Source organism: Squalius cephalus, assembly GCF_949319135.1.
Source record: "Squalius cephalus genome assembly, chromosome: 3".
In the NCBI taxonomy this organism is placed as follows: domain Eukaryota; kingdom Metazoa; phylum Chordata; class Actinopteri; order Cypriniformes; family Leuciscidae; genus Squalius; species Squalius cephalus.
In genome coordinates, this window is record NC_137124.1 from 47,555,371 (window position 1) to 47,567,434 (window position 12,064).

The 12,064-nt window shown below is 36.6% G+C and overlaps 1 protein-coding gene and 1 long non-coding RNA gene across 2 annotated transcripts; one reads left to right on the forward strand and one right to left on the reverse strand.

Annotated features, from left to right (window-relative positions):
* Positions 1 to 413: 413 nt before the first annotated feature.
* Positions 414 to 5,258, forward strand: LOC307156275 (uncharacterized protein; the record flags this gene model as incomplete). The annotated part of the gene is made up of 7 exons (XM_079867569.1): positions 414 to 503; positions 626 to 879; positions 1,364 to 1,554; positions 1,703 to 1,753; positions 4,379 to 4,421; positions 4,807 to 4,972; positions 5,250 to 5,258. 7 exons carry the CDS (start codon positions 414 to 416, stop codon positions 5,256 to 5,258), a joined length of 804 nt encoding a protein of 267 aa, XP_079723695.1.
* Positions 5,259 to 6,368: 1,110 nt separating this feature from the next.
* LOC307155623 lies at positions 6,369 to 7,341 on the reverse strand. The gene is made up of 4 exons (XR_013820542.1): positions 7,264 to 7,341; positions 6,898 to 7,045; positions 6,536 to 6,740; positions 6,369 to 6,439 (listed from the first exon to the last, which is right to left on the reverse strand). It is a non-coding gene; the product is annotated as an uncharacterized lncRNA (long non-coding RNA).
* Between the last annotated feature and the right edge of the window lie 4,723 nt (positions 7,342 to 12,064).

Below are 12,064 nucleotides of genomic sequence, written 5' to 3' on the forward strand. Positions count from 1 at the left end.
TTGAAAATGGGAAATACGAAAAACGCCTCCAACACGAATCTGATTTTGATATTTAGTTATCCAACTTGGCATGACCCGGATGTAACGTTAGCTGTGAAACAGGGTTGCCAAGTCGGCATAACAAAACCCTCCCAATTGCTGATCAAACTAGCCACAAAACGGCCATCATTATCCCAACTGAATTCCAGAGGTGTTCCCCTTCTAAAATAATAATAATAAAAAAAATTGTACTAACTTTCCGAAGGGTAAAATTAGCGTTTTTGTATGGTAAAGCGCGTTCCACTTCCAGGAGGGAAGGAGGAACATTCAAGCGGAAAACCGTATACCTGGCAACATTAATGAGAGAGCGCGCACGATCATCACTGTCTGACAAGTGACAATCGACAGAGAAAATTTATATTCAATCGATCACAATGGAGAGTTTTGTGTTCTTTAGAGAGAACAAGCGAATCACTTTGAAAGAAAACGACCTGACAACTGACAAGATTGGCAGAATCTTTCAGGTAAAGTTACTGTAGACTCAAATACAATGCCAATTCACGCTGCATTGTTAAATTACACCTTAAATTCCAGTGGTCTGGTAAATATCCTGAACTTGTTTATGTTGAAAATAAATATTTTAAAGGTCCATGCCCCCAGTGTGTACATTACTGATGACAACAATGTGGCTCTGTTTCCTGCACCTGATGGCCACTTCAGTGTTCTTGACCTCACAGAAAGAGGGCATTATGAGGTGCACGGTGAGAGCATCAGCGTGGATACACCTGTAACGCCCAACCCTACTCGCTTTTCATTCCACCGGCCAGTCAGTGCAGCAGCGGGTTCTGCAACTGGTTCTTCTGCAGTTCCAAGAGCAACTACGCCAAAAACGTTTCAAAGGTAATCAAATTAAACAATTGCTCTTTGAAAAAACTTGAAACAACTGAATATGTTACACCTAGTACATAATTTAAGCATAATATTAATGCTTTTTTTTCCAGTGCATTAGTTACTTTGTCATCCAGTCACACAAGTTAATTGCCAAAAACATAAAAATGCTGAATGCATGTAAATATATACCCCTGGTTTCATAGACAAGGTTTAAGTCTAGTACCAGACTAAAATGTTTGTTTGAGATGTTTTAACTGAAAGCAACTTGCGCTAAGATATCTTAAAATGTGTCAGTGCCGTTGTTTTGTCTCAAGATGCACAGCAGTATTGTTTTTTAAAAAAACATTTAAAAAAGCTACTTAAATGCCCTAATTGAACTAAGGCCTAATCCTGGCTTAATATAAGCCCTGCCTGTGAAACCAGGACATAATGTACAGGAAGAGGATTCTAATATCAAATGTGAAAAAATGCATTTGTTTTTATAATTATTTAGGAATATTTTCATTGCTGAACTTCATGATGGCAAGTTGGAGACAAGCAAAACGTTAACGGTGCGTTTTTCTGAGTTTGAGTCTTCAGTTTCGGGTATTGTGAGTAAAGTTAAAGAGGCTCTTGGACAAGAAGACTCACTTATCCTGACTGATGGCCAAGGAAAGGAAATCATGGATTCTGAAGGAACCCGAGGTATAGTTAACATTTTGTATTTCTTATTATAGCAGGATTTTCACTGCCTCAAGAACACAACATGTACATCATACTTTGTTTAAAATGCTTCATAATCATGTTATAAATTATTCCAAATCTTTTGTTTTATAAATTATTTACTATACAGGATCAGCATACTGGAAGCAGAATGCACGGAAAGTATTTGCTGTGCCTCATAGTCAGGTTCATTATATTCAGATTTTAACCTTTGTGGGAATTTTTTGGGGATTTGCTAAACTATACATTTTTGGAAAGGTTATTGTATAAGGAGTCAGAAAATCAATGTTTGCATTTGCTCAGATGTCTATATGGCGGCCATATTGAAGTTAAAAAAATGGCCGCCGTAAAATGTAAAATTGTAATATCTCGACTTCTGAATAAACTGGAATGTTGATTTTTACTGCTAAACTCACACTGTAAGGGTCAAGGAATCCAATGGTGCTAGTTACACTTTACCATATTGACCCTTCGATGCATGAGTAGGAAAAAAATGAGTAGGAATATGTGGTTGTTTTCTTGCAATATCTTTGTAATGAAAAGTTATCATTTCATATTCCAGCTGTTCTTCAAAAAAATATTTTTTATATCACTCATTAAAACATTTAATATTTATTTTGGGAATTACAAAGACATGCACATTGCAAACCTACTAGAAAGGATGCTGAGAGTGATCCACACACAAAGTAGTTCCTGTTGAAAGATTTTATTTGTAGTGATGTTTCGAGCCAAATTAGCGTAGATGCCATTCTTCTTATGATGTAACGAGTACATCAGGATTTATGGGAAGTGTTCCCGGTTCCGGCTGACCTAATCTATGCAGCCTAACATTGAATTATAGAAGTCTATAATGTGTTATGTGTATGCTAGGTCAAAGAGATGTGTTTTTAGTCTAGCTTTATACTGACAGAGTGTGTCTGCTTCCCGGACAATGTTAGGAAGACTGTTCCAAAGTTTTGGTGCTAAATAGGAGAAGGATCTACCGCCAGCAGTCGATTTTGATATTCTAGGTATTATCAACTGGCCGGAATTTTGAGATCGCAATAGACGTGAAGGACTATAATGCGTTAAGAGCTCGCTCAAGCACTGCGGAGCTAAACCATTTAGTGCTTTGTAAGTAATCAGCAATATTTTAAAATGTATGCAATGTTTAATAGGGAGCCAATGCAGTGTTGACAGAACTGGGCTAATATGGTCATACTTCCTGGTTCTAGTAAGAACTCAAAACTGCGGCATTTTGGTCCAGCTATAGTTTGCTTATTAAGCGTGCAGGGCAACCACCCAATAGAGCTTTACAATAATCTAGCCTTGATGTCATGAACGCATTAACTAATTGTTCCGCATTTGTCAATGAGAGCATATGATGTAATTTAGATATATTTTTAAGATATATTTAAGAAGGGGTCAAGCTGAGGAGTCCATTAACTGGAAGCAGTGCATTTTCTGCCAGTCTGATGATAAAAAGAAAGGAGTCCTGGTCTAACACCCTAAATTAGAGTCCTATGGTCTCATTCTTCAGGTAGTTCAAGAGAGGGCCAGTTTGAATGATGGGAACTATGTCCAAGTACAAAGGCGACTGCAAAACTGCACACCAGAAACAATGTGCACAGAGAATGCAGTCTGGCATCGCTCCTGTCCCTCAGTGCAACTAATAAGGTTGAAATACAACGTGCAAGAGACCACAATGCACATGCTTTAGCTACAGGACACTACACTGCCAAAAAGCGTGGACAGAAAAGAAGAAGCACAGAAACGGCTGAGCCAGACCCCTCAACATCTGGTTCTTCATTGCCATTCACATGATCCCATACAAATCCACTGGATAAGTGATGGCATCTCTTCTGCAAACATAGGGCAGAAAGTGACTAGCTCCCTCCAACACTTGGAGCTCTGAAGCAACACATCTTGAGAGTCCATGCCCAAACAAGAGTATGGGCAAAGGCAGCCATTGCTCTGCAGGATCCACAGCTGGATCCTCTGCAAAACGGATACTTCAAACACTCGGATGGCATGCTCAAACCAGTGACCACAGAGGTCCTCCCAGCCCCAAAGGCCATCCTTGAGTTGGTTCAATGCAAGTGTAAATCTGACTGCTCTTCTGGGAGGTGCTCCTGCAGAACTAAGGACTTAGCCTGTACTGACATGTGTCAGTGCAGCAGCCAGTGCCAGAACGATGACACTTCCCAAGCCGTGATGTATGAAAGCGATGATGATTATGAGAAACTGTCTAATTATATAGGTTGCTTAATCATATGTCGATAGTTCCCGAACATCCATGTTTTACATTAGCTAATTTTAAACTCTTCAATAAAAGGAACTCTGAGTTATCTGACCAACTGCTTGTGATGTTTAGTCTTTTTACCCATATTGTGGATGTATTTCAATGGGATGATAAAAAACCATGGTTTTTGAGGAACATGGAATATTAAATGCGAACAATTTTTCATTACAATGATATTGCAAGAAAACAACCACACCGGGTCATTTCTGACCCACTTATGCATCTATGGGTTAATGTGAAAAAGTCTTGTAGCTTTGTAACTAGCACCATTGGATTCCCTGACCCTGAAAATGTGGGTTTAGCAGTTAAAATCAACATTCCAGTTTATTCAGAAGCCGAGATATTACAAATTAAAGTTTTACGGCGGCTATTTTTTAAAAATTCAATATGGCCGCCATATAGACATCTGGGCAAATGCAAACATTGATTTTCTGACTCCTTATACAATAACCTTTCCAAAAATGTATAGTTTAGCAAATCCCCCAAAAATTCCCACAAAAATATATAGTGAACCTGACTATCAAGAAGAATTTCTGCAGCTTCGAGAAAGTAAAAGGAGGAGACTGAGGTACAGAAAATGCTGCATTTCATTATTAATTCAATTCATTACAATTTCAATCACATTTGTATGGATTTTCACCTAAATTGGCTAGATATTCAGTATTTTCTTAAAAGTATATTTGAGAGTTCAGGTCTTAGTGCAGATGCACAGCATCACTTGGGCTCAGTTGGGGCCACTAAATTCAGATGGGTTGATGGACTGGACCTTGATTACTCTATTTATTACAAAAATTACTTTTGCTTAACATGTTATTTAAAATCACAGGTTAATACATAGAATTACAGTTAGACTGCATGAAGCCCTTGAGACTTTTAATAGGTTAAAATGATTGTATCTGCTTACTTTCACTGTCTGTTGAAAATGATTGTTGTATGATTTAAATGTTTTCCAGTCGACGAGAAGATACTGGCCTCCAAGAGGTTGTGGAAAATGTTGAAGAGGTTGTTGCAGCAGCCCAGGGACTGCAAGCAGTGTCCACAATGATGAAAGGGCTTGTGGAATTTGCCAATTCCAATCGGAGGACGACAGTATCCCTTACAGATGCAGAAACCACAGCTGTCAGAGATGCTTTTGCGTGTATAATCTGCAAAGGTTTGTATAATTTAATTTTATATTCTTCAAAATAATATTTTAAAATATTAAATTGTGTAAAATCATCAAGCAGTGACTAAACCTGCCTACCAATATTTGTGTGTATATACTATATATATATAATTTGTTTGTGCTAATCTAAACTTGATGAATACAACTGATTTACCACTTTTCATAAAGACAACAGTGTTCCACAAATGTATCAAATAGTTTTCAAATACTGTAACTGTATCAAATTTGCAGGTCCAATGAATGAACCCATGGTTTCATCATGCTGCCAAAGCCTTATTGGCTGCAGGATTTGCATTGAGGAATGGCAAACAAATTCTACATCCTGCCCAAAATGCCGTGCTGATGATTCTGCCAACAACATACAAAGACTCATGGGTCTCTCTGATGCATTGGCTGCACTCAGAAACATACTCTTGGATTAATACTATATATTACTAGTATTATCAAACATTGCACAATTGCGTTTTACTGTTGTTTTTGTTCTTTTGTCCATCTTCTCAAGATATCCAGTTCTAGTGCACAGTTAGATGTGCATCACTGCATTTGGTTATTTGATTTTGTTTTGCATCCAATCTGTGTATTGTATTATTCAATACAATTTTACACAACTGTTTTTTTGTTGCAAAATACAAACTGAAGCAAAATGTTTAATATAGTTATGTCGTTGTATTGAAAAAATATAGATCTCAAGATATCCAGTTCTAGTGCAGTTAGATGTGCATCATTGCATTTGGTTATTTAATTTTGTTTTGCATCAAATCTGTGTATTGTATTGTAACATTCAATACAATTTTACACAATTTTTTTTTTTTTTTTTTTGCAAAATACAAACTGAAGCAAAATGTTTAATATAGTAATGTCTTTGTATTGAAGAGTTTAAACAAATAATTTTAAATACAACAAAGTTCTTGGCAAAAAATGTACTTGTCTGTTTATTCAACTGATATTTGAGCATGGTGGCAGCTAAATACATGCATACATAAATTGAATCCATTATTTGTATACCCAGGCTGATTTTATAGACTTCACAGTAGGCTTACTACATGCCTAATTAATACTGCCAAATTAAGACTTAACTGCTTAAAAAAAAAAGAGAGAGAGAATTGATGTCACTTTTCATGCATATCTTTGGGTTACATTTATGAGGTAAAGCAATGCATCCTGAAAAAGGCTATATTCACTGTTCACTGCTTGATTGTAAAGTAGAGAGATGTCTGGATACTTTTCAACAAATTCCTGCTCTGCATGACATCTGTCCTCCTCAGTGGAAAAGGGGTCCGTTCCAAAGGTAGACATCCATGTCAGTGACGATCCCAACTCCTGCTCGTACATATTTGCCACAACAGAGGCATTAGGCAGCAGCTCATCAGAAATTTTTGATGGACATCCACTTGCTGCAAGTTCATTTGGTATTCCACGACCTAAAACAATTAAGCATGGTAAACAGCTATCAAAGTGAATGGCAGTGATTTTAAAGTGCCTATTCAGAAAAATATTTTAAAGTCCTCAGAGCATACCTGGGATCCTATGAGCATTCCATGCCTGCACTACTCGATTTAGTCCAATTTGGCTTAACTGACATGCCAGGTTTGAAGTGCAGAATTTAGTTAAACTGTCCTCCATGTTGATGACTTCTTGGTCTAGCAGGTGCACCAGGGCCTGTTTCAGTGGGTAGTTCACCCGATTGTTCACTTCTGGCCAAATCCTTTCAACTCTAAGATTCTGAAAAACAATATTTCATATTATATAAAACACAATGAAGAATGTATGCTAATAAGGAAAATAAAGTGTCAGTTTGAAATGCACATATGTATTATTAATTACATATTTTTATATTGGTTGTAGTAGTCTAATAGTTGTTATCAGAATTGCAATTCACCATTGTTGAAGTTGTTTGGAGGTATGGTTGTCTGCTGAGGTTGTGTCTGTGTCTTGACAGCTTCTCTTGCATGTATAGGGACAAGTAAAATTCCCTACCATGGTCAACCCTGAGCTGGTCCCACATGCCATAGTTAACTACAGCAGATCTGAAATAAAAAGATGTAAATTTGTTGTATGTGCACATGACAATTCTGAGGAGATTTTTGACAGCAAAGCATATTCACTGGGTAACACTTCAGTATGGCAAACACATCTAACTTTTAGTCACTATTAACTATGCCTTTTAACTAGTTAAAAGTGAGAATTGGTCCCCATATTGAAATGTTACCATTCACTGCTTGTTACGTCCTCTGAACATGCTCACCTGTAAACTTCCTCATATATTACGAGGTTGTTTTTCACTGGCATTGTAGCATTGGCAATAATTTTGCTGCTGTAGCCATCAACTGCCAAAACGTGTGTTACACCGAACATCACGAGCTTTTCATTTTGATCAAGGTGTAGTTTGTGGCCCATATATTCGGCATGATATGGGACTGGGTTAAGATTACGTGCACCCTAAACAAGGGGGAAACATTTGGTTATTGCAGGCTTACATTTTGAACCCATAGCTCATGCATTTACAGAATGTTTTTTTTTTGCTACAAGATAATTCTTATAAATGCTGGTTATATTTGATTAAGTTCCACCGCAAATACTGCAAAGGAAATTTGAAGTAATCATATTTCACTAACATTCTTTTTTTGCAGGGTTAACATTTACATGTTTTTGGAATGCTTCTGATAACAAAATGTTTTAGGACTTGTGCCACAGTTTGTATGTTGAAGGAAGTAACGAAAGGAAACAAAACTAGATGCATACACTTGGATCTCATGACCATGATTTATGGAACAAGTAATCAAGATTTGTTTCTGTCTAGAGGAGGGTGATTGTGATGTCACTTTATCATGCTTATTATTATTATTGTTTAATACAGAGTGGGAGCACAAGTGTAGCAAAACTTACTTGCCGTCGCAATTCATGGTATGGCTGATGAATTTCTCTCAGCAATTTTCCGACTCGACTTTCTCCTGCACGCACTCCCACTGAAGATAGATAGCCAGTCATGAATTTGCGGCCATACGATGGCCCTGTCTGTTAAGAAATTATAACCATGAGATAATGTTTAAGTGATAAGATTATTTTATCCATGACAACCAAACTGAGAAGCAAGATATTTAAACAGTATACAACAACGGGATATTTAACTGTAAATAACATTTTTGACATTGTCGATAGCCTGCCTATAACTTACTGCTTGAAAAACAGCGGCAGGAAATAAAAATGAACAAAAAAACTATATACTTACCTTAAACATAAGTCAACATATGTTTTAATAGTTCACTTTAAGCGTTTATTACAAAATAATTTCTAAAAGTAAATACAATCAAAAGAAAAAACATCTAAATTAAAGTTTGTTTCGAATGCAAAGCTGCCTGTTCCATGAAGTACCAACTTAGCTGTGAATGCACTGTCTTGTCCCAAAAACACTGGTCGAACAATACGAATATAAATAATAATAATAATAATATACAGAAGATGAAATACGTATTTACCTCATAAATAGATCCAATCATAGCTGCTTCCAGTTCTGTGTCCGATACATGTCTTTTTCGACGAAGGTTGTGTTTAAAACAGATTCGTCTAACGCTCATTTCAGAGCATCGCTGGACACCCATTTGTTGCAGATGGGTGGAAATCTCTGCATGAGTCTTGCCACTTTCGAATAAGCTTTTAACCAAATTAATGTATTGGTCTAGAGCGGCCATAGTAATTAAGGTAGCCTGTATACGAGTGAAGAAAAACTTCCGGGTCATGCCAAGTTGGATAACTAAATATCAAAATCAGATTCGTGTTGGAGGCGTTTTTCGTATTTCCCATTTTCAATTTGAGCATGTAATCGAAAATACAAAAAAACAGTCATTATTTGTTTTTTTAAATATTGTATATGAAACGAATAAGGAAAAAACAAGTCCTTTTTCGATTTTCCGATTTTGATTTCTTAATTGAATATGAAAAGAACGAATGATACACGGATTGGTCAGACCTGGATTATTTTATATGCCTGTTGAATTCTTAAATTTTGAGCGAATTTAAGTTGATATCAATGAAGAACAGGGCTGGACTGGGACAAAAAATCGGCCCGGGCATTTTTGCCCAGACCGGCCCACTATATGATCATAAACACCACCCATCTTTGCACGCCCTTAATTCTATGCATACCAACCCCTATTCATTAAAACCACTAATGCCATGTAATGAGTGAGTATAGGAACGAGTGAGAGTTAACAGATGAAATAAGTCAAAATTTGATATTTATTAATACAGTTGAACTATACTCCACAGTGGTGAATCCTAAAACAAGCTATAAGCGGCTCTGGCATAGCAATACAAGTGTTTCTTACAGGATTTTTGTTAAAACTATGACGGTGTGACCTCGGTCCTTCTAGGGGGGTACGGGGGCATGCCCCCCCCGTGAGAAAATTTTGTGCATTTTAATGTTAAATTCATCAATCTGGTGCACTTTGAGAGTTCAAAATTAAAAGCTCCAACCCATATTCAGTGTGCAAATTAAACAAAGAAAAATTCAAACCTCTTTTAGTTACAGTGTCTACATTACACCTACTACATAATAATAGTTATAATATTAATCCAATGACAGTAATAGCCATATTTTGTAAAACAAATGCACTAAAAAATAAAGGAAACTTTCATAATTAGTGTTGTACCAATTTCTATACTTGAAAGAGATAAGCACATGATCTTTTATTTTGACGCAAACTGCATCAAGCTTTTATTTTGGCGGAAAACATGGTTTACAAACGCCTCATTAAATTTCTAGTGAATTGCGGTAATCGTCAACTATGCAGATGTGGAAATAATCTACACTCATGACATGGCCTAAGTGTTTTGAAAGTAGTTCTGCTTACCGCGGACTCTACACTCTCTCATCTCTCTCCTGATCCTCCGTCCTCACTATCATCATCTGCCACAGGAGCTGATGAAGGTCAGAAAACATATATTTTGACACATAAAGCGTCTGCTTTAAGGGCCTGGTTCTATTTTTTCACGCTATTTATCTGCACATTCCTTGCGTTTCTTCTCCATCTATTTTTGACAGATACACACTGACTCTGCTGCACGCTCGCTCACTCGTTTAAAGTTGTGATTGGGCCAGCCCAGTGTCAATCAAGAAAAGAGCCAATGGGCCGCTGATCTACGTGTTTCATGGGCTGGTCTGTCAAAAAAAAAAAAAAAACTAACACTGACTTTGACCAATGCATTACACCGGCACAAACCCAGCGCCGCCAATTAAGCAAAACAAAACAAAACGAATGGGCCGCCGATGTACAAATTTTATGGCCCGTTAAAAAAAAAAAAAAAAAAAGTATGAGTATGAGATATATCGGCCCAAAAAGCACGTCGGCCCACCGGGCAAATGCCCGGTATGCCCAATGGCCAGTCCAGCCATGATGAAGAACAAAAGCTGGAATGTGAACAGAGGAAGGGGTCGACTTAGGTAAAGTTGGTTTTATATTCGCACATTCGCACTTTCACGTCTCAATAACAAGCGCAATAAAGCACATTTTTGCTAAATAAAAGCAGCTACATGATCTTTAGGACAAAGATGGTGAACTACAACACTCTCCACAATCAATCAAAACGGGCAAATATTGTTTTAATGGCATACAAAGTTGCGACTGTTCACTGAACATTCAATGTGTGTGGTAAAGAAGATTAGGGACCGTCTAAAAAGGTCTATTTTTTTCCATTGTGTGCAAACAGACAACTACATTTTTGCAAAGTACAGATGTACCAGCAAATCTCTCTCACATTATGTGTTCTAATGCTATTGATTGTACTTTAGCAACAATAAAAAATGCATTATAATGATTGTATTTAGGAAACCTGCCTCACTTTACATAATGTACATAAATATTTTTTGAATAAAATTACATTAATTCACCAAAGGGATTTTTTACTATCCGAAGGTTGTAGCATGTTCCTAGTGACCACACTGACTTACTACAGGTGAAATTTTGACAAAAAGTCCCTTACTGTACATACAGTTGACAAATATGTTTTTTTTTTAAATTACTGTAATTCACCCTAAGTATTTTTTCGTGTTCCAAAGGCTGTAGTGTTTTCCTACAGACCAGACTGACCTACTACAGGTGAAATTTGGACAAAAAGTCCCTTACTGTACGTACAGTTGACAAATTATGTTTTTTTTTTTTTTAAATTACGGTAATTCACCCTAAGTATTTTTTCGTGTTCCAAAGGGTGTAGTGCTTTCCTAGTGACCACACCGACTTACTACAGGTGAAATTTTGACAACAGTGTACAATTATCAAATATGTTTATGTAATGAGCATATTATTACATATGTTTATTACATGTTTATGAAATAAACTGTAAATCACCTATAGTGTTTTTTATATATATCCCAAAGGTTGTAGTACTTTCCTACAGACCAGACTGACTTACTACAGGTGAAATTTTGATTATAACTCCCTTACTGTACGTACAATTATCAAATAAGTTTATGAAAAAATTACTGTAATTCACCTAAAGTATTTGTTCATGTTCCAAAGGCTGTAGTGCTTTCCTAATGACCAGACTGACTTTCTACAGGTGAAATTTTGACAATACCTCCTTTACTGTACGTACAATAAACAAATAAGTTTAAGAAAAAATTACAGTAATTCACCTAAAGTATTTTTTCCTGTTCCAAAGGCTGTAGTGCTTTCCTAGTGACCACACTGACTTACTACAGGTGAAATTTTGACAATACCTCCTTTACTGTACGTACAATAAACAAATAAGTTTAAGAAAAAATTACAGTAATTCACCTAAAGTATTTTTTCCTGTTCCAAAGGCTGTAGTGCTTTCCTAGTGACCACACTGACTTACTACAGGTGGAATTTTGACAATATCTCCTTTACTGTACGTACAATAAACAAATAAGTTTAAGAAAAACTAACAGTAATTCCCCTAAAGTATTTTTTCCTGTTCCAAAGGCTGTAGTGCTTTCCTAGTGATCAGACTGACTTACTACAGGTGGAATTTTGACAATACCTCCTTTACTGTACGTACAATAAACAAATACGTTAAAGAAAAAATTA